This window comes from Rhea pennata, chromosome 20 (assembly GCF_028389875.1).
Source record: "Rhea pennata isolate bPtePen1 chromosome 20, bPtePen1.pri, whole genome shotgun sequence".
Taxonomy (NCBI): domain Eukaryota; kingdom Metazoa; phylum Chordata; class Aves; order Rheiformes; family Rheidae; genus Rhea; species Rhea pennata.
Genome location: NC_084682.1, coordinates 2933064 through 2956178, shown reverse-complemented (window position 1 = coordinate 2956178; position 23115 = coordinate 2933064). Strand labels below are relative to the sequence as shown.

The window sequence follows — 23115 nt, the reverse complement described above, 5'->3', positions numbered from 1 at the left end:
TATACTAAAGTTTAATTCTTGCCTAGAGACCACATCATGTTCCTCAATAAAAAAAACTTATTACAGAACTGCATGTTTGTGTATTTTTTTGCTTAAGTAGACACTGAAACAACACATATCCATTATAACTTTAACTTTCTTAAATTGAGTATTTCAATGAAAGTGCAGTTCATTATTTTTTGTAAGTTAACTAAGCTATATTTTCCAGTTAAATAACACATAATGTGCTAGCAAAATCTGTCATACAACTGAACTTTTCAAGAACCTTAGTCTCACCAGGAGTGCACTACACTCACCCTGAAGGGAAACATGGCAACCATTTCAAAGTAGACAGGCTCCAGAATAGTTTACCCAGATAAGTTAGAGAGAGTGAATAAGTAAAATTCTGCTGAAATTGAAAATAAGCTAGAAAGTTGTTAGGTGCCTTTAAGAAGCCTAGAACCAGACCCTGAACAACAGAGGGTCAGTATTTAACTGTGAAAGGTCACAGACAAGATTTCCCAACATGCAAGTAAGCAAACTAACTTAGTTCTAAAATGGAAAAGCTCCCTGGTATTACAGCGAAGCTGGCTTTTTTTTTTTTTTTTTTTTTCTTTTTTTTTTTCTTTTTTTTTCTTTCAATGATCAAGACAATTTGTCAGAAAGCTGGTGAGAGTAACAGTACTTGGGATAACTGCAAGCAAATGTGAACTGGCCCACTTCTTGGGAAAGACTTCTGTTTGAGTTGAAAAGCCATTTTTTAAAAGGGTTTACTTGTTTATGCATAGTTGCTTAACTTTTGCAGCAAATTCTTCTAGGAGGTTACTCAGTTTCTGAAACAATACAATTTAACAAACTAAGAGGCTTGAATCTTGCTTTAGAACTTGATAAAATCATATCTAAGGAGGAGAGAGAGAGTGCATACAATCTGCCTGCAAGGAGACAAAAAAAAAAATCACTAAACAAGTAAGACTGTTTGAATAATGCTTACATAAATCAGCAGAAGAATAAATTAAAAGTTCATGCCACTCAAAATAACATAAATTTTGCTTTCTGCTTATGTTTATCACAATGGAAAGGCACTCCTTTATAAATATCATTAAAAGCTACAACTTTAAAGGATATACTAGTCAGATATTTACTTGATAACACATTTTAGAATATGCTTTAGAAATGTTTAGAAAACACTTCTCTTCATAAATGAAATACAGAAAAAGGACATTTATTTTCTGACTTTTTTTTTTTTAAAAAAAAGTTTTTCCTTGTATGGGCTACGTTACTTCTACTGCTTTTTACATTATTTCATTTGTGTTGTTTCAGCTTCAGCTCCTGAACGGATAAAACAAAATCATAATATCCTTCTCAACAGTTCAGAGCTCTGAAAATTTAGAAGGGCTTTACATTATGAAGAGACTATACAATGAATTGTATAGCAGAATTTTTTAATTAATTTTAATAATTTCTACATCAACTACTGTAAGCCACTGCCTTGTGATTTTATTAAGGATCATAATATTTACCCACAGGCTGCCTCTGTATAATCATAATAACACAAAAACTGATGGGGTTAAAAAGAAAAAAAAAAAGAAAAGAAAACTTCATCAGCTCTCTGCAAGAATTGTTTACTCTGCTAAATACAGGCCTGTAAAATCATAACACAGCTCTCCTAAGAGAATGCAAGTTTTCTTTAGTGTCCTTGAATAAAGCCTTTTCCTTCCCTCTAGAGTTGCACAGCATTCCATTTGTTCTTTGTAAGCACATTTGTCAGCGATTTATTTAATGCTTTGAGAGCTATAAAAATATCCTATTATAATTTAATAGTCACTTTTCTAATAAGAACGCAAATATACTCTTGCTACTATCTTGTCAGGGTAACACACCTTTAAAAATGAATTAAATACTGTGAAAGCTGTAAATCAAATTCCATTAAATATCATCTATATAGATGAACTCTCCTTCAAAACTGTACTAGATGTGGTATGTCAAATGAAAAGGATAACTCGGGGAATATAAGAGAAATAAAATAACCTAAGGAGATCTTAGGAAACACCTGCATTAATGTTAGTTTGGATCAGGAGGGCAGTTTTGAACTGGGTCATACTACTTGCTTAAACAGAAAGAGATTTAGACTAGATGCAGTTGGAAAACCAAGCCCTTCAACATTTCAAGGACTTTTTAAAAAAAAAAAAAAAAAAAAAAAAAAAAAAGAATACTACAGGACAAGGGGAGGCTCTAATTCCTGTACCTATGATGTCTTCAAACACTGCCATACACTAAGCATGCTCTGTATCATCTGTCTTCCCAGAAGAGGTGATATAAGTAATTAAGTAATAGAAATAAACACTGGGGGAAAATAGTGTTCACTATATACACCCAAAAAGGTTTAAGCAAGCTGAAAACATTTTTAATAAAACTTTGTTAGGAACAGTGGATGGAATCACCTCTCAGTAGTATTTTATAGTTATAAATATCAACAATAAATGTTCCCCAACTAGAAGCGTTAACATTGCTGGACTGATTGCTGAGCATGGCTGTATCTACCTATCCTCTAAGCTACAAAGGAAGCAGCATCAAACCCATAATCTTAAAATGAAAATGGAAAAAGCAGCGGATTATGGAGTAGAGGAAAAGAGAAACAAGTAATACTTGTAAAAAGCTATTATGTAGCGGTAATCTAGTCAAGGTGACAGTTTACAATAAACAGAAAAATCTACAGAACAGGTTGTAACAAGGATTTGGCGAAATATCTGTGAAAAAAAGTGTAACTTTGCACCATACAAATATATACTTACTGATTTGTGGAGCTGGTAAGATTCGTGCAGCTCTAACTGGACCATGGCGTACAGAAAAGAGCTCCTGAGCTTCACCACTGATCTGCACAACATATAGATTGCAAACACATAAGGTAAAAAATAATAACAACAGCATGTAATAATATATCTCAAAATAAATAGCAGATCTATTCCATAGTCAGCTAACTCAGAAATAAGCTCCTGAACTTATTATATCCTTTCTATAAAGCTCAAGCACTCAAGTGCTCAACATGCAAACATTGAGAAAAGCAGACTTCTGGTTAGAAGAGAATGCGCAATAGCATAGAATAATTGGTTCCCCCATTAAAAGCTGCTTAGTCATTAAAAAAATCTGCTATTTCATTACAGCAAGTTTCACGCAGGTGAGATTTTACAGGGTAAACACTGAATGTAATGAATGTACACGGAGAACAGACCAATTCTCAAACTTACAACTTTAGGCAGAAGTTTACTTTAAGAAAAAAGGAATTTCAGGATTTTTCTAACAGGCAATACCTCAGATGTGAAGGATATGCTAGCAACGACATTTTTACCCTACGAACTTGATAATATGCTTCCCCCTCTCCCCCCAAAAATTGACAAATCTATTAAAGAAACAAATTCCAAAACTAATTCAATCGCTGTAATGCATTAACAGGAATTTACCTATACACAAAGTGTTCCAGAGTAAACATCTCTGATCTAGCACTAGTACAACACAATCCACAGTAGTATATTGCACTAAATTATCCAATTTTCTTAGCTTCCTTTTGATAGGAAAACTCTATTTGTTGGGATTGTTTTAAATGTGCAGTAACTCTAGTGGTAAGGAAAGACTCAGATAAAAAGCAACACAGAGTGTGCCAGTAATAGTGAAGAGTTAATATTCTCTCCACCTCCTTACTTGGTAATTTCAATCCAAGATCAGCCTACTTAAAATGTAATAGTACATTAAATGTTTCATATGAAAATTAAAGAAAGCATGCTTACGTAAGAAAGACATTGCCTTTCAAGCCAGTCATCTCCACTTTCCTAAAAATATGGAGACCCTGGTCTTGAATAACACAATTACAGTAACAGAGATCATCTGCCTCTAAAAATGCAAGTCTTAGATCTGGATGAATGAGACACTATAGTGTTATGTACTATTAATGACTATACATATTTCAGAAGAAACAAAACTTGCAGCTGACTGCTGATTAAAATCTAACAAATATTCAAGGAACCAGGAACACAAACATCTATACTATATACATATGTTTTGACAAAAAATGCTGACTAACCAGTGATTAAGAGCAGTAAACTGGCTTTAAAAAATAAGAGAATCTGATACATTAGTATGCTACATATTCTCCAGGTGTGAAAGTTATGTTTCAAAATGGAGGCAAGGCTGGCTCAAACTAATTAAGTTTGTCACTAATGGAAATCTTGAAAAGATTAAATCGGAAGTATTTAAGAAGAATTTCCAGACTTCCTGTAAATGCCCAGTCAGAATGCATTTTCATAAATGCCTGGTAATGGAGCTGATATGGAACGTCAAACTTCAGGAAAATGGCAAACATTATGAAGCCCACTTCCAAATAACCAACAACTTAAAACAGATGTAATGAGGCTAAAAATACAATCAGTGTGTTGGCATAAAGATTACAGTATCAGAAATGATCAGTTTGAAACAAGGTTGAAACAAGGTTCTTATGAATCCATGAATCAAAAATCTAAATTGACTTTTTGGAATGTCATTTTATAGTTGTTCCCATTTTTCTGCACTCCCACTCACAGAATTCAAAATTTAAAATACTGAACTGCTGTTCGTCCAACAAATCAGGAGTATGGTACTTCAGACTCTTAGCTCACTTCCAGTCTTAACTCTGACCCTCATTACTCATTATTGCTGCTGTAGATAATGTGGGCAGAATAAAACTTGCTTATCCCATTAAAGCACAAGTCTTTAATACGAGTATTTTGAAAACACTGATTTACTACAGAGCTAGTTCATCATTCTGTTAACAGCAAGCAAACACAGGATGAAACGAGCTGTTGTTTTTCCTTATTGAACCTAGAATAAAATACAAGCTACACAAAAAAAATTTGTGGAAATACCATTCTTAGCAATTTTCCAGATTTGTGCGGACAGCTAGCAGTCCCACAGTGGTATTAATCAGCATTAATGTCAATGATGCAATCAGAATTATTCCTGATAGACGCAAGAGTTTAAAACCATAATCAATACTCAAACTGATTCTTTATTCTATCTTGCTCGTATTTTACTAGGCAGATGTTCCACTCATCACAGGTTCTACTCTTCCAGCTAGCAGCACTATCCAAATAACACAGTACTGTAATATTCCAGTTTTTGTAAGACAAGCTTAATTCCTCCTCTGGGACAGCAATAGGCCTCTGCTCGGACGAGCTTACTGACCAAACTTACACCAGACAAGAATGATGATCGGAAACCAACTTGGTGGAGATTTGCCGATTATTATTGATAGGTCATGAGTTGGGAGTACACTTTGGGGGAGGAAAAAAAAACCCTACATAAAAATACGTGCATTCAGAAAAGATAGCTTGGACAAAAGCAGTGTAGTTAAGCAGAAAATGATGAGTGAGAGAAGAAATTAGAGAGGAATAAAGAGATGAAAACAGATGCAGTCAGCAGCAGATTTTCTTTCTATGGGAACACAGGAGCTCTATAAAAGGAGGAAGGAAGAAATAGAGAAAAGGGAAAACAAGGCTTTGAAACTATTATTATTGGCAATTAAAGATTTTTCTCCAAAATCATGAAAACACTGTTTCACATATGTTTATGCACATCAATGGCTAGAAATGAAAAAAAAAAAAGTAAAAAACTAGCATAACAAAAGTATGGAAGAAGTGATTCACATAAAATAATCCAACCCAATTCAGTCACCTCCTTTTACTTTTTGAGCATGCCAGCACATCAGCTCTAACTCCAATCTACTTAAATAAAGTAAGAGTCCCAACAGTAAAATACACTAAAAAGGCCAATCCTACTTAACCAAGTTTCTCTCTTAAATATACTGAACTTCAGAAAGCGTATTTATTCAACTTGGGATGCCAAGACCTGGTAAAGTTTAGGTCTGAGATTTTCAGAGAGCCAAAAATGTCCAAAGGCAAATAGATTTTGTTTGTACTTTAGCACCTAACATGAATCCTAGCCCAACTCTTTTCATAGATATAATGCTCTTATGTTTTACTAATTAATCCTCAACCCTTGAAAAGTAACTGTTCTACCACTGAGGGAAGCTACAGCAAAAAAGGTTAAATGGATTAATCGAGGCCACAGGGTCAGACAGTGACAAAGCCACTATTAGAAGTGGTTAGCTCTCCACTCTGTTTGAAGATGTAATGTGTCCTTTTCCTCTTCGTTTAAACAGGATTTTTTTTCCAGGAAAGGAAATGGCAAACTGTGTCGAACTGAAGAAAAAAAGCAAGTAATTGTTCAGATAAGTTCAGCCATCTGTACAGTTCACATCTTAGCAGATCACACATTGCCAAACTCCTGTCATAGTATTAAGAAGAGGAGTAAACTTTAAGACATACCCTCATTGTTGATTTGGTAATGAAAATACAAGATGCTATATATTATTAGTCACTGACATCTCATTTTTAAAGAAAAAGCTAAATTCAGTAAAAAGCACAACCAAAAAAGTTGAAGAAAAAAATCTGACATGACACCATGAACTACACAGATCAGATTACAACGCCAATACCTATGAGCATACCATAACTAAATAAAATAACAATTTCCATAAGGTATGGTTTTTAAAGTTATCTATCCTTAACTGTTATATAGAAAAAGTAAATGGTAGAAGGCACAAGGTTTTGTTCCATGTCAAAAATCAGATCTTGGTTGCTTCCTTGGTTTCAGAGGTACTGAAAAATGTATCAGGGCTTCAGAGTTCAAGACTTCCCTTGACTTAGAATTAATTTTTTTTTAAAACTTTACCACCAGCAGAAGCTTCTGCTATTTGCAGTCTTGTAAAATCTCAAATTAACTGTCCTTAATGCTAACGCCTTTATCTATACAAAACACAAAACAGTTAGCACTACTGAGGCCATGTGCATCAATTTTGACCAAAAGCACCATCTTTAGGGTAGAAAGGTTATAGTCTGATCTTCCCGACAATTTGGGCTGTATCTGGTTGCTGAGACAGCCAGAGCCAATCTTTTCTGTGATTAAAATGCTTATTCTGCCAGGAATTAAAATTGGACAAATAACTACATTTAACATAAGCCAAATCCCATCACTAAATGGCTAACAACTTTGTCACTGCCAGTTTGGGCAAGATGTGGGCTGGCAAGTATATGGTGAAAGCTCCACATCCCATTACCAGTCCCTTGAGTTATCCAGTCTCATAAGCAGCGACAAAATATAAATAGACTTCATGAACTGAAAACAGAGCTTTAAGTTCTTCAAAAAGCACCTGTGAAGAAACTAGGCTGCCATTTTGGATTTGATCCAGCCAAGTAGCGAGTCCCTGTGGCAGCTTTCAAAGCTCTTAAAAGTTTTTCTTTCCCATTCCACAAGCCAAGAAAATTTCCAAACAGGTTTCAAGAATTGAATATTAAGCTGTAAAAGCAGCTTCAGGTACTCATTCTGTGAGCGAGTGAATCCGAAATGACGGCTCCAAGCTGGCCCGACGGGACTAGGCGGCGCGCGCAGCGCAGGGCATCGAACCACGCACGCAGCTCCAGGCCTCCACGGAGGGTGGCGAGCAGCAGGGCTGCCTCCCCCCTTCCACCAAGGGCAGGCTCAAAGAGGAAGGTGAACTCGCTCCTCTACTTCGGCGTTTTGGGCTGCTGCTTTAAGTGTGACAGACCAGAAAGCTGGAGCGCTATTTAATTTTTGATGACAGAGCTTTATTGTTTGGAGCATACCAGTTTGCACCCATAAAAAACAGAACAAAGAAAGTTTTGTTCAGGCTAAGGATAACTAATAGTTTCCAACCATAGAAAATGGTTTTCACATGGTGAAAAGAAAAAAGTCAAATGCACACCAAATGAAGCAAAGTTTCAAACCCAATGCTTAAACTACTATGCCACTATATAAATGCAAACTTGCTATATTAAAAAAGTCACAAAGCACAGTGATATTAGATAAGCTTTTTTTTTCAATTCTGAATATATATTTTGAATATGGTAGTACGATAATAAGCATCCCTGAAAAGCCAAAATGCCATATACCACCACAAAATGTTGTTTGACATAATCCTGTTGGGTTAAAGGCTACCACCAGTCATCTTACTAGTGGGAGAGTGAGAAGGGACCTTAGGCCAAAGGACAGTTTTTAGGATTTTAGTTTAGAAATTCAAGTAGTCTTCTTTTCATTCAAAAAATAAATCTAATCATCTAGATATTATGAGAATTTAAATTCTCAAAGAATGTTACAGAAGTCTGCTCTGATGACTGAATTAAGCATGATATTCTCAGTGGTAGGTAGAAGTATGACAACACGAATTGATTTTTTTTTTTAAAAAAGAAAAGCAAGCTTTGTAATTGTTTTGCTTAATTTCTTCAACAATATCGTTACTTGTTAACATGTTTGAAGATTTTTAACAAGTCTAGCTTGCAAGATATTTGTAAAATCCTAATTTGGGCACAGTTCTGCATTCTTTTTAATCGTTACTCTACAAAACCAAAAATGAAGCAGACAATATTGAAGCAGGCACAATATGAGTACAAACACCCTTCAGTGTTCTTCATTTTGGCTTTGTCCCCATCCAAGGGGAGCTACACAAAGTTCCTTTAGACTCTTCTGATATCTCTTACTACAGCCAGCCAAATATTTTGCATGTGAGTTCTCTCTTCTGGATACAGGATACCATATCAATTAGAACATTTTCAACAGGTTCGCAGAGTCACTTAATGAGTGTGAAAACAAAGTTTCTTGCATACCTCCAGTCTCCACACTATATTAAAAAAAAAAAAAAAAACTTCAGAAAGTTATTTGCATAGATGTTTTGTAAAGTCCTCTTTTGTAGCCTCTTTTGTAAAGTCCCTACACATTTTTCAGGGTTACAAGGTCACATCACTTTTACATTTTCCCAAGTAGCTAATACAAGCCACAACAGTGGAATCCCATATCAGGAGGGGGTCTGGACAGAGAAAGGATTACAGCTTCCTATCTGATAAATAACAAGTCCTTTTCCCAGCACTAAAAAGGGAGAGAATCACAAAAGGACTAAGGCTACATTAGTACCCCAGCAGACAGAAATTTTGATGAACAGTAATGAAGGCAAACTGGAACTGGCATATCTGACTTATCACTCATCCATCTATACATCCATATACACACACCACCTGCCACACAAATGCAGTTCTACCAAATTAAAAAACATAGTGCTATTGACACTAGTATTTAAATAATATCAAGTTCTGACAGAGAAAGAGCAGCAGGGTGGGATGCCATCCTTGTCCAGTTATTCCTTCACATTCCAGAGGTCTCTCCACCACAGGTCTCCTACCACACAGGCTGACATACTCCATCCGTCTGCAGCACCACCACCAAACCACAGCCCTAAAAGATTTTTCATTAAATATACAGCTATGCTTGCTATTAAAAGTTCCCTTTGGTAGTTTCTACTTTACTAAACTCAAGCTTGATGGTTCTTTAATTGAAACACAAACAATTAACATAATTTTCTAATTCTGAAACTTCCAGCACACAAGGCAAAAAAAAACTATCAGCCACAAAACCAGCCAACATGCATTTCTGCAAACAGGAACATCCAGAACAGATATTTGGAAACCACATTAGGCAGAAACCAGTTCCAACTGTATTTGAAACATGAGACTAGGAGTAAGGGAAAAACAAATTCCAAATAAAACATTAAACTACACTGCACAATTATCAAACAGGAACTTCTAGTCACACTTTTGTATATTCCCAGAGTTAGTGAGGCGTATTTTAAGAACACTTTTAACCTTCCCACCCCCATTTCAAAACACAGATCAAAGAAAAGTCATTTGGACGGACACCTTCCGCTTCTTATGCAATACAGATTTAGACACCACACTTCAAAACCCCAGCCGTTACTTCAGCACCCAGCAGTCCAAACATTATTTCAGTCCTTTGAAGCAGCTCTAATGGTATCTTCCATTTGCAAGTAACACTTCTGTAGTCAAAGATCTTACTCCAAGGAGATGTTAATGTGAAACCACTCAGACTGCAGAGAGACACACACTCCTGGAGGCAGACTGCAAAGGTGTTTAGAAGTTAATGTAACACCATTACAGAGAGTGTCAGCTTAGAAGCTGTCATAAACACTTCATAATCACTCAGACACAAACTGGACTGCCTGCAACACATTATCTTATTAAGTGCTGAATAGAGGTTCAATTGTATGAATAAAAAGCACAATGCCACAGATAATAGCCTTACTGAGTAGATTTTCACATAAATGTCATACTGTTGCTTTTTCAGATTGAAAGGTTTCTAAACTACAGAGATCTGTTTTCTTAATAATTGGAATAATGTTGCATAATTATAACCTAAATACTCAACAAGATCAAGAAGAACAGATAGGTTTGTATAATACCAAAGCACACAAAAATAGTGTTGCCAAACAAATTCTCAACAGCAAGTCAGTCACAAACTCACCAGGTTTTATTTCACTCGCACTAAATTTGTTAGATATACAAATCTTGCTCTGAAAGGATATTTTAAAGGAAAATCAGTGTTAAAAACCATCAATTTGAGAAGCTATCTAAGATTTTGTTGCTAACAAAGGAATCCTTCCAGCACTGAAATTACGTTAACACACACAAATTGCATTATTGCACAGTGTGAAGCTAGGCCTTTTTGGATGTAATCTTAGATTTCACAGGATATGAATGAGGGGCTGACAAAGGGATGCAATATCTCTACAGCTGGCATTCTCAGGATGGATGGTGCAATATTTCCACAGTTGGCATTTCCTTCCATCTTACTGGACATTTTTCTACATTAAAAATATCTTCACAGAACTGAACCATACTAGGAGAAACTGTCCTGTGGTTTCATTTTTCTTATTTTTACTATACTATTGAAATACTGTAAAAAACTAGGAATGATGAAGTATTACTATATTCTGCGGAAAAATACAATCTGGCTGTATTGTCCTGCTGAAAAAAAGAGATAACCTTAGGCACTACTAGGTCTAACTTGTGGCAATTCAGACACCAAAAAAGAATAAATAAAATAAAAACCTTCTTCCTCACTATAAAACACGGTAAGTTACCATGCACTACTGCATGACAATCCTGGTGAACACACTTAGGCTATATTACTATAGCAAAGCAGTTTACTCATTGGTTGAGTAAGCTCCATCACATTATTTCACCTTCACTCCTGTGCACCATGGGGCAAGAATTTAAATATACAGTTAATGCAGTACAACTTGCACTGAGGTAATCCGTTAATGTACTGAAGAACCAAGATCTTCTTCCATTCTTGCTTTGCTTATACATGTAAGATCCCAATTCACAATAAATTTCTCAAGAGCACTGAAACAGATAGCTCTTACAGAGACACTCTTTTACTCAGGCACAGGAAGTCACTTAGAAAGGATGCACAGAACTCACCTAACCACAAAGCAAGGGCATGTTTCATACACACACACATGCACACACACAAAAACACCTCTGCCTGCTAGTTCAAGCCACAAATTTCTTCTCATCTTGGAGAAGCCAGAACAAGTCCCACATCAAAACAAAGCACCTCCATATGCTCTTCAGAAAACACACTTTCACTTGGACAAAAACATTTTAAGAGTAAAACAACTTGTTTTACAAAAATACTTCAGCTTGAATCTGTGCAACTGCTTAAGATAAGTTAGTATCTTAACTAATTGATCAACTTATGCTGTAACTCCTGGTATTGCAACACATGTATTTCATCTCTTAGCTCAATATCTTAGTGACACCTAATGTTTGTTTCCTGTAATACACTTTGAAGAACAAAATTGAGCATTTCTAAACAGTTAATAATAATGTTTTCTATAGGAATATAAAACTGATCATTTTCCAAAAGAGTCTACAAAACTAACTTGATACTGTAGAATCATTCTTCGTACGCTGAAATGAATTTGAATAAGGAAGTTAAAATATATATCCTTTGCGCTATTAAAAATAAAACCACAGAAGTTAAAATTGGCCATAGTTTCTCAAAACATACAAGCAGATAAAAGTTCCTAAATTAAAATGAAGTTCAGTAAAGTACATTTTTCCCTCATCTTCAACTAACAATATGCACATGAAGAGGAGAAAGGCCAGTTCTCCCACATCCTAGTGAAACTCAGTTAGACAGTGCTTAGCATGGCATGCAGAACGAGAAAATTTTCCATTATATGTTCCAAGTTACAGTTAGCTACATAGGACATATCTTTATATACTAATAAAGAATACAAGAATATGCATATTTCTAAAAAGCTCCTGTATTTTATGAACAGAAAAAAACTTCATCCTCACTACATTATTTCAAAGGACAAGGTGTTATAAGCACTACCTTTTTTTTTTAGTTAAAAATTTTATGACCTACTAATAAAGTATTAAACTTTAATCTGTAGTTCAAGAAATTTGGGGGAAAATTCCCCAAATTAAGTCCATGTGCTCATAAAGCACCCCAAAACACAAAATGCAGGGTGTGTATGACAGGACAAAAATCAAATCCATATGAACACACAGACTTTAATAAAATTAAAACTGAAAATCATGTACATGACAAACACTGATTGTAAATACTATTAATATTGTCACACTTACATTTCTAGTGCAATCAGATTCTTTTCATATTTTTCTATCCTTATTCCTTTCTGTGATGCTAACTGTTCTAAAATGACACATGCTGCTCCCAATTAGACTCTTAACATTTACCTAATAAAAATCACTTGCAAAAAAAAAAAGTCTGAAAGTATGTGAATTCAAGTGTATGAGCTATGCTCAATATTAACCTTTGACAAGCGTATTACATGTATACCAGTGGACATGGACGATGACCATTGATTCTTTCTATTTTAATACGAAAAACTAAGTAGTAACACAGTATTACAAATACAACAAAATATTGACCTAGTGTTCAAAAAAAAAAAAAGTGCATTTGGGAAAGTGTCTTGCCTACAAGTTAATTATGTACTTACAGGTATGCTCCAGACTTGCATTCCATCACTGTATCCGATCATGAGCAGTAACGGTGGCTCATTCCCAGTGCTATGTATTTCATGAAACTCCATATTCCTTGTTGTATCTACATTGGGTTTAAATATCAAAATCACAGATTAATAAGTAAGGAACAATTATGGTTAGAGTCAGTTATAATAGAGACTGTTTTCTCAATTCATGTTTATTATAATTAAATGCAAAGCACAGTGGGTTTTTTTATGCCAGAAAAGCAGTGGAATATACTCTTTGAGGTACACATAATAAATTCATTAGAGTTTCACAGAGAGGTTAGAAAGCATTAAAATAGAAAATGATGGAGAAATGTTCTTCATTACATTGTGGGCTATCATGAAATACTCTGAAAACTTTTGTAGTCTTATCTCCAGTGATTAATAAAACATGGCAAACTTTCCAAACAGAGAAAAATCCACAAAGGACCAATAAAATAATTAACAAGTACTACAATTACAAACACACAGTATGATCAAAGCTCTTTATAAATACTATACAATTAATCTTTACGCCAACTTTATGAAGAAAAACTCCAGGAAGAAAAGTGCTACAGGACATAATATTCAAAATATTAAGTTTTCCTTGACTAAAATCTTGTAATACTACATTTTAAGCCATGTTAGAATGATAAAAATTTTCTGCAAGCATGTAAGAATCAAAGAGCAAGCAAGTATTTAGGATGATGAAAGAAGTATTAAGGCTTAATTAGATCAGGCTGCACAAAAGCAAATTTAGATAGAATATGTAGGTTTAACTAACCCCCTTTTTTATTACATTGTAGAAAAGAACCTCAAAAGGAACAGCCAAGAATTTTTAAAAATAAGCATAACAGGAAAACAAACTCACAAGCAAACAAATTTGAAGTAGCCTAAAGCTGGATATAATGCCATGTACAGGTTGATAGGTCTTTTCTATTTTTAACCACTATAAATTTATGAACTGCCAGCCTCTGTGCCATTTCAACAGCTGGAAAATATACAATCTTCCCTATTAACCTTCAGGAAAGCTTGAAAGTTCCCCATCACAGCTCTGGCTATGGTTGTTATTATTTCATCTGAGACCAGAATGAACTTTTACCATAGAGCTCCAGACAGGAAAGTAAGTTAGTAGACTCGCAGCAGCAATTTTCTGAAAGACTTAAGCCCAGTGTTCTCCAGGAGATTTGAAACAGAAAAGTAGATCCCTTAGTTCCGCACTTAGTACAAGCACATACACTTTACACCACAAACAACTATAAAATTTTTGATTAATTCCAGCAAGTACTTACTTTATAGCAGCCCTCTCTCATTCAGTCCCTAACTTTTCTTTTTCAAAAAAGGTAACTCAGACTGAGATAAAACAGCTCAGATCAGCTGGAGTTCCACTTTACACAACACTTCTGCAACACTTCTGGCAAGAGCCTGTAGCCATCATCATTTTCTCTTAATGACATTGAAGACAGTTGCCTACACTGACTCACTAATCTTTGTCAATGATTTAAGATACACTGGAAATAACAAACAAGTTACTTCTTAAGAATATCGTGTGACTTTGCTCTGTTATTGCCCAGAAAGACATCATGGAATTGCCTGCTGATTTTCCTCGACAGCTCTTCCCTTCTATGAATTGTTTTCAATTAATTCTATCATGTCATTGAGAATGCATGTGGGACCAGGATGAGATTCAGAGTTAGATAATCTGTGCTTGAAATCAACAGCAGATCAACTTGTCAACAATTTAGTTCTATGCTTTGCTTTCAACTAAAACAAGGAAAAAGAATGGATTTGGGGGGAGAGAGGGAAGAGCAGGATTTGTCTTTCACTCTCTCTCTCTCCCTTCCTAAGCCAGAGTTAGTTTGCCTTTGAAAGAAGTTGTAATGCCTTTGAAAGAAGTTGTAATGCCTATTTGCTCTACTTGCTGCGTACTGAAGAAAAGCCCAGTTGTTCAGAGTTTAGCCTAACTAGAATAGGGAAATTAAATATTTAATTTTGAGCCCACAATGTTCACTTATGAAAGCTAACTGCAATTATTGTGCATGAACTCAAAAACAAAAAAAAAGTGAAAAAAACCAAAGGCATACCGTTTAAATCTGCATTTTCAAATCTGACCCAAATGATTTTTTCCTTTTCTTCTGCTGGTAGGGTACCACTGTAGGCCTAGATAAAAAGCATAAGGGTTGAAAGAAGTTTAACATCTATTTTTTTCTAGCCTTCTATAGAACATACAACAGGATGCAGGTTAGGGAAGGGGGGAGAGATGCATCTTCTTGTCCTCTCTCAATCTGGGAGGTTTTGTTTCAAAAACAGATGGTTCCACAACTAACATACATCATACTAAACAGAACTCAACAAGTGTAACATCACTTACTAAAGTAGAAATGACAAGATTCACTATAAGCATGCTCAAGCAGGTTAGAAATGTGACATGGCTTATACCAATCTAGTGAAGCTAAAATAAAGCGGCTTCCACAATCTTTAACTTTAGCAGTTGTATACTACTTTTAAGAGCAATGTTAGAGGTTCTCAAGTGAGACATGTTTACTTTAAATTTTTTTTTCTGTATTCACTTAAAAGCTCTGTAAGCAAAATTGAGAAGAGAAAGGCCTTTACTACATTTTACTGACATGTTTTAATTATATGTGGAAAAAAAAAAAAAGAGCACTGTAGCGCAAGCAGAACAGATCCATGCTTCCTACAGTTGTATGTTCTACAGATTCCCATTAAAAGATGAGATACAGAAAGAAACTGTTTCCAAGAAAGTGTTTCCAAACTGCATACTTTAGAGTTCACAGGAGGAACTGTGCTAGTAAGAATGTGAGTTACAGTAGAAACACCATTACTTCCAAATGAATTATAGCAAAGCACTGTGTATTATTTTGGATTAAATATGAAAAGAGTTTGTATAATCACTTTACACATGCCAGGAAAGCAATAACATGAACCCAAAATACAAATTTAAAAAATAAACGTGGGTATTACTTTCAAAAACAAATCACATTCCATGCTTTCAAGGCAAACCGATTTGTAAAACAAAACGCAGACTATATCCTTTAGTTAAAGAGGGGAAAAAATGCAGGGGGTGGTGAGAATAGTCTTTTAAATGAAAGTTTGACTATTTTTCATTTTAACCATGAGTCCAAAAATGCATTTCACAAATTAATAATAGAGAGGGGAAAATTTTATCACCATCATTAAGAAAATTTCAGTTAACCAAGATAATCTTTCAAATATGAATTTACATAGTTTCCTGAAGCTACATGCAACTAACTGCTATGCTTCTCCACTACTGACTAGAGCTTTCCCAAACAAAAACAAAACAAAATTAGTTTCCATCTGCTATGGAGAGGCCCATGAGTAGCAGAGAAGCGACCATACTAGTTTCACACTACTGCTACCTTGGAAAACTATGACCAACAGCAGAGGTAAGCATCACAGTCATTCTTCAGAGAAGACAATCCCAGAAATTAAAAGAAGAGAGTGACAAGCTCCTGTTTTATGAAACACAAGAATGCTGGATGACAACAGGTGAGCAGAGCTCACAGTCCCACATCAACCGGGGCTTATTTTATTTTTTTTTTTTTAAGGTAAATTGCAGGGGAAAGAAAGATTAAGGGAGCTTGGAGGGTAAAGGAGGGAAGAGAAACTTCCTCCTTCTCAGTCAATGATTAAAGAAACAGAAGACTGATATCAAGCTCTCCTAACGCCAGCCAGCCAGCAAATGAGTTCATACATAGGTTTCCAAAGATAAGCCAGAAAAAAAGTATTTGTGAGAGACAAATACTATTTTATTATTATATAATATATTATTAGGTCCAGTCTCTCCCCTTCACAACTATCATATTGCCAGGACTATCATAAAAAAAGGCTTATCATAGGAAATTTGGAGGTCTATTTTTCAGACAGCATACAGCCACCGCTTTATAAAAATCAGGTCTCAAGATAGCAACCAAATTATTTTTTTGACTATCTGACACATACTTCAACTGTTTTGTGTATTGCTGAACTTCTGTTGAAAAAAAACCCAACATCTTAAGAAAGATGTATACATACCTGTGGCACAACATCTTGAAGAAACGTCACAACGCTTTCCATATATGACTGCTCCCTTGAAAACAGAAGAGATTTTAAATTACTATTCAAGTTCATAACCAGTCATGAATGTATTCAGTTACTCATATCACCCCAGAAAACATGCCTGATGTTTAACACAACCAAAAATACTAAGTATACAATGCACTCACTTCATATACTGCCAAATACACTTCGATAATACGTATACAGCCCAAAAGCCTGTAAAAAGCTGATACCTATTTATGAAATAATTGCTTAGGAAAAAGTATACAAGGAAGCCTTCAACTCTCTTGAGTCTTCAAGAGAAAAACCATGTCTTCCATATCATTCTAATTAATTAAAGTAGAGCAGAGCTTTGGAAATTACTTCTCAATATTTTCCACCCAACATACACTTCATTTAAATACTGTGCCATGAAGAAGAAAATAAGGGTTGATGCACTAGCTCTCCTTGTGGTACAAGTAAACTGTAAGATCTCACACATACTAGGCACCACAATGAAGCTGAACAAGATGGAAATATTTTACAGCGGTTCCCTCGTAGGAAAGGGAAGGAAAAAAGACTTGGAAGAACAAGGAGATATGTTCAGTTAAGTTGTTATAGCCTGGGAAGCTTATTCCTCCTTGAAAGTTCATTAATAGCAGTAATTTAGAGTAGCATTTAGTGCAAAATACATTTGTTCTGGTAGATTTAAAGTAATGCTTTTATTAGCTTATCCTTACACAAGCAGCAAGTCTCTTGTGTAACAGCCGAGCAGCATAATAATGTGGTTTGATTACATCAGACTGACAGAGTTGTAAGTACGCAAAAAGTTTGTGCTTTCTGTAACAACTAATGCTGAAACATGCTGGCAACAAGCACCACACTCAAAGTCTGAAATGATTAGGAAAACCTTAACTTTATTTAGCTAACAGCTTTGGCAGCCCTCAGATCCATTTTTGTTTTGGTAGGCATTTTTCCCATACTAATGGCAGCAACAAGGGTAGACTGTGCTAGTAGAATGAGAAAATCTAGATTCTTGATGTCCAAAGGTGGGTGACTTTTCTCTGTGCCTCTTGAAACTGTGCTACACAAGTTTCTAACATTAGAAATCAGCATATTTATAAGTTCAGAATGAATTACTTTCCATTATACACACCAACAGAGAAGATACTTAAAGTCAAATGCTGCAATACCCCAACCAGCCTATCTATATATATAACTAGATGAATCCTCTCTGAAAACAGCAATAAAACTAAGACCATAAATCATAACATTTTAGAAAGCTTATTCCAATCCATGAGTCACAAAACTGGGTTTTGGTCAGCAATCCAAGGATTACTGAATCAAATGAAGTTTGTCATACTGCTTAAAGCAGAGGCTTAGTAAGAGCTGTGGTTTCTAGTGCTGATTCTTCTTTATGTAGGTCATCAAACTGTCCTTGTACACCTTCAAAGCCCTTTGCTACACAGCAGTAATATTTGTCTATCTTATGGGTATAGTATAAAATGATAAGTCTGAAATTCTCATCTGAATATCCATCAGCAAGAAAAATGTCATTTCAGTTCATAAAAATAGTAGGATTTTTCTTTTTTTCTTGAATTGTACATAAAGCAGATGTTTGGGAAACGTTTTATTCAGTGTATGTACTCCAAGTCTTCCCTAAAGTTGAAAAACTTCCATGAGAATTTCTTTAAAGCACTTGAACGAACAAAACAAAACCACATACATACATGTACAAACTCACACATACACACACACACACAAAAAAAGTAGAAGCCTTCTAACATTAGGGGACTGAAGATCAGTAGCAGAAGGAGGTTCAAAGTCACTTCCTCTACTACTTATGGATCACTCCTCTTCGTAGTCTATTACCGCCTTCTGCTTATAAAACAGCAGACATTTAACTTCAGCAGTAGAAAGTTGCAAGGTGTAACATGCTGCTCAACATACAAAAATTCTGATAGGAAAGATGACACTTTAGTGTATTGAGGTGAAAAGATAGATGTCAAGAACAAATCATCACTTAATCATTTAATCATTTAATAAAGCAAAATGGCAGACAATTCTACTCTTACACTTTTTTTCATTGAATAAGCTTACTTTGAAGACAACATTATTGCAACCAGACATGCATCTGTTGAAGAAATTCTGTAACTGTACTGTCAACAACAAATGCTTCTTCTATTACACAGTAGCAAGACAAGTGTCTAACACAACTGTTGGTGTTAAAAGAACAGCTTTGCTGTGCTCCCTTGGTTGAAAAAAAAAAGTGACTCTTGATATTTAAATGTTCTGTTATCTGCAGTACTGTTGTACTATCGTTACCTTTTAAAGCAAAGGAACAGCCACAAATAGTACAGGTCAACATTTCAATACAGTGCAGTTTTACAGCAACAATTCAGTAGCATAAATGTCCTCAAGAAAAAAATGCAACAAAATTACTTTTACAGTAAAAGAAGTGATACATATTCTAAGCTGTCTTTCCACAATTTTTTGGCCAATGAAAGTACTTTCGTGTGAACACAAATGAAAATTCAGATGACTGAGCAAGGAAGGATGGTCTCTTACTTGCTCTGACTTGAGACAGGCACCTTCGCTCAACAAAACAAAAACAGGAACAAAGAATATTATAACCCACAACTCCACTTACTGAAATATTTTAATGGCAGGCTTACATGTTCTAATATATCCATTCCTGTGACAAGATATTACACAGAACAGTAAGAAAGGAAAATGCTGCACATATGTTGCTTCTGTCATAGAAAACAACTTTGCAGTGGTTGATCTACAGTTAGTGCACTGTTCAGCAAATAAAATTGTGTAAACAAACAAGAAAACACTGAAAGATTCATATTTAAACTGTGCTACTTTGAAGGCTTGTCCAAGTTCTTGCTCAATATATTAAGCTTAGAAGGATCTCATTCAGGGAGACAGTTTGACCTGCATAATCCTAGGAGACAGGAACAAAAACATCTATTTACTCTCTTTTATTGGAAAGTTCTCAGTGCAGCAGAACTGTACTGTCAACACTCTCATAAGCAAGCTCTCATAGCTAGCTTTGAAAGATTTGCGCTAGGTTCTTCTTGTACAAAAACATATAAAACACTTCAAATAAGGGCTATTTTTCAAAATATGCTTACGTGACAGCTTGTGGGCGAACTACCATTCCTCCAGTACATCTACTCGGTCGGCGTGGAGATTCTGTCGCCATTGTTTCTTTGCAGATACCTGTAAGTAATGCATTTCCTTTTAATAACAGTCTGCATAAAAGGTTCACTACATTACTTCCTACTATATTCTTTAAAATTATGAAAACTTCTTCAAGAAAGAAACTTCATTTACACAAACCTGGAAGGCATTGTGCCCCTTTACAGCACTCTTAAATGTGTGGTTAAAGAAAACTTTCATATTTTTATTTCTCTTAAGATATTGGTATAGGTTTAGAGTTATTATCAGTATTAAATAAGACTACTATTTTTTAATAAGCTTAAAAAGTAACGTACATAAAAATCATGCACAATCACAGCTGCAGTGTATTGCACTCTTGAAAATCTGTAATTGGTTAGATTGAAGCTAACACAAAAAAACATGACAGAACACATTCTACCTTATGTCAACTATCTGTGCAGTCTTTAGATTTACCTTCACACTTATTTCATGCAAAAATTCAGAGTATCTTCCGTAAGGAAAAAAAAAAAAATGAAGTCCCCCATTCAGCCACTCCATTTTCCCCACCCCACCCAAGAACCAACATGATAGAAAGAACCAAACCCCCAACGTGGTATCAGTCATCATCACCATTTCATGGTTTGTACAGTGTGTTTAAAATCTAATTAAAAAAGAAAAGGGCTAAAAATTTAACCCCAATAATATAAATTGCTCAGCAATGTGAATGAAATTTGATGTAAGTGTCAAGCAGCCTCAGAAGAACAAGGGCATGGAAGATAAAATATCTCTTATTATAATGTCTTAATCCAGGAACACACCCGGGCCAGGCAGTGCTCACCGCCTGCCATTAAGCCCTGAGAGCTGTCACCTGCACCACAACTCTGGGCACCTGAGAAGCTGCTCAGACGGCAGAGCTGTGTCATGACGACACAGGTGCACGAGCCTCCCAAAAGGGCAGCAGTCGGGAGGCCCTCGGCACCCTCCAGCCGCCGGGGACTGAGCAACGCCACAACCGAACACTCCAACCTGACTGGCCTCTCCCTAAGTTGCCACCCAACTGGCGCCGTGAATCAGGCCGCAGCCATCCGCCTTCCTCCACACGCACACACACACACGCACACGCACACCCCGGGGAGGCGCCGGGCTCCCTACGGGCGCCCACCTCCGAGCCGGCCCCCTGCTCCGGAGGCCTCCGCAGACGCCGGCGCGGCCCCTTCCCCCCGCGGCCGGTACTCGCCAACGGTCAACCGCCAACGGTCAACCGCCAACGGCCGCCCCCTCCCCCCGCGCGCCGGCCCCTGCCAGTCTCCCATCCCCACGCTCGCCCTCAGATCCCGGCCCCAGCCTTCCCCAGGGCTCGGCTCGGCTCGGCTCGGCTCGGCTCGGCTCGGCTCGGCCCGGCCCGGCCCGGCCCGGCCGCCCCTCGCTCTCACCTGCCGCCGCTCCTCTCCGCCCGGCTCCTCACTGACAGTGTTTGGGACCCTCTCGGGGAATGACACCGAGCGCACCGCACGCTGGTAGCCAATCAGACGGCCCCGGAGGCGGGCTTTTCTCCGACGCTGGCCAATCGCCACGCCGTTCCGCAGCAAGGGGCGGTGCACCGAGGACGCGGAGAGTGTCTGCGCTCCCTCCCCTCCCCCAAGCTAGGTTGAGAGCCGAAACGCAGCCCGCGCTACGCCCCGCCGCTGCCCCCGCCCTTCGCTTTGTTTACATCGGGATCTCGCGAGAGCGGCCGCGGGAGTCCCGCGCACGTGGGTGGGGGCGGAACCCCGGACGCATCAGTCACGAGGAGGGCGGCCAATCGGCGGCGTAGCCCCGCCCACCGCGGGGCGCTCGGGTCCTGTTTACCTTCCGCGGGGCCGTGACGCAGCGGCGGAAGCCGCGAAGGGGCTGCGGCGGCGGCGGCGGCGGCGGCGGCGGCGGCGCCGGGCCCGGCCGGGCCGGGGGGAGACTGGGGGGAGAGGGGGGGAGCGAGCCCGCAGCAGGCAGCGCAGGGCGCCTGCGGCCTGGGCCCTCCCGCTCGGGGCGCGGCGGTGGGGCCCCAGAGTGCACACGAAAGCGAACTGCAGGCGGTCGATACCGGGAAGCAGGTTTATACCCGCTGCAGGAGAGCTTTGAGCGCTAACACTTCGCACCACCCAGGCGCTTTCCTCGCAAGGGCGGGGGTGGTTTCCCCCAGCTTAACAGAAGTGAAGAAAGCAACATCTGCTCCTGTAGCTGGACAAACAAATGTCTAGAACTGCGGCGAGCGAGCGTGGCAGAAGGCGGCACGTGCATACGAATGCATCTGAGATTTATGAAAATACGATTTAAATTACGCTCCTGTATAGAGCTAAAAAAGTGAAAAAATACCAGCATTTACGGAGCATTTTTTCTTTTTTCACAGTGTATTCGCATTATAAGGAGAAATGCAAAAAGTCACGTAACTCATCAGGTTACGCTTACGGCTTTGTGATCCAGTCACGTTTTTAAAAGGTTAGCTGTGGTGGGGTAAAACAGAGAGTGAAAACGGAGAATTACTGTCTTGGTTTCTTGCAAAGGTTGTTGCTGGAGAAGCTGTTGTTAGCATCCATATATTTCCCCTCCCCATACACAGTGCTAATTCCAGCTTTACCATTAACCATAGATTGCGTCCCACATACACAGAAATAAATTCTTGAAGGATCCAATTTGGACAGAATATAGCTTTCATCTCATAAGATAGTGCTGCATTCACTGGATGAAAGAGAATCACACATTTTCAGAAAGCCTGTGATTCCCTTTAGGATTTCTGTAACCATGGTAACATATATAGATAGCAGGGCTAATTTCAACCCATGTTTTACTGTTCCCGCAGTAAAGGATTAGATTCTAAAAATACCACCCTGGCCACAGGAATAAAAACACTGGCTATTTACTCCTACATTAAAAAAAAAAAAAAAAAAAAAAAAAAAGGCAGGGTATGTATTGCTGCAGATTGTGTAACAAATACATTC

The 23115-nt window shown here is 37.5% G+C and overlaps 1 protein-coding gene across 7 annotated transcripts in view; it reads right to left on the bottom strand.

Moving 5' to 3' along the window:
• The window catches only part of BCAS3 (BCAS3 microtubule associated cell migration factor), a 372839-nt gene extending 351191 nt beyond the window's left edge, over positions 1-21648 (bottom strand). For all 7 annotated transcript variants that reach the window (XR_009960449.1, XM_062592657.1, XM_062592659.1 and 4 more), the window contains exons 1-6: positions 21574-21648; positions 20113-20200; positions 16970-17024; positions 15001-15076; positions 12908-13014; positions 2772-2853 (exon numbers count right to left, since the gene is read on the bottom strand). Coding sequence is in view for 6 of the 7 variants with exons in the window: in XM_062592657.1 (XP_062448641.1) it covers positions 2772-2853; positions 12908-13014; positions 15001-15076; positions 16970-17024; positions 20113-20183 (391 nt within the window). In the remaining variant the exon portion in view is untranslated. The remainder of the gene's footprint in view (positions 1-2771; positions 2854-12907; positions 13015-15000; positions 15077-16969; positions 17025-20112; positions 20201-21573) is intronic.
• Positions 21649-23115: the final 1467 nt, after the last annotated feature.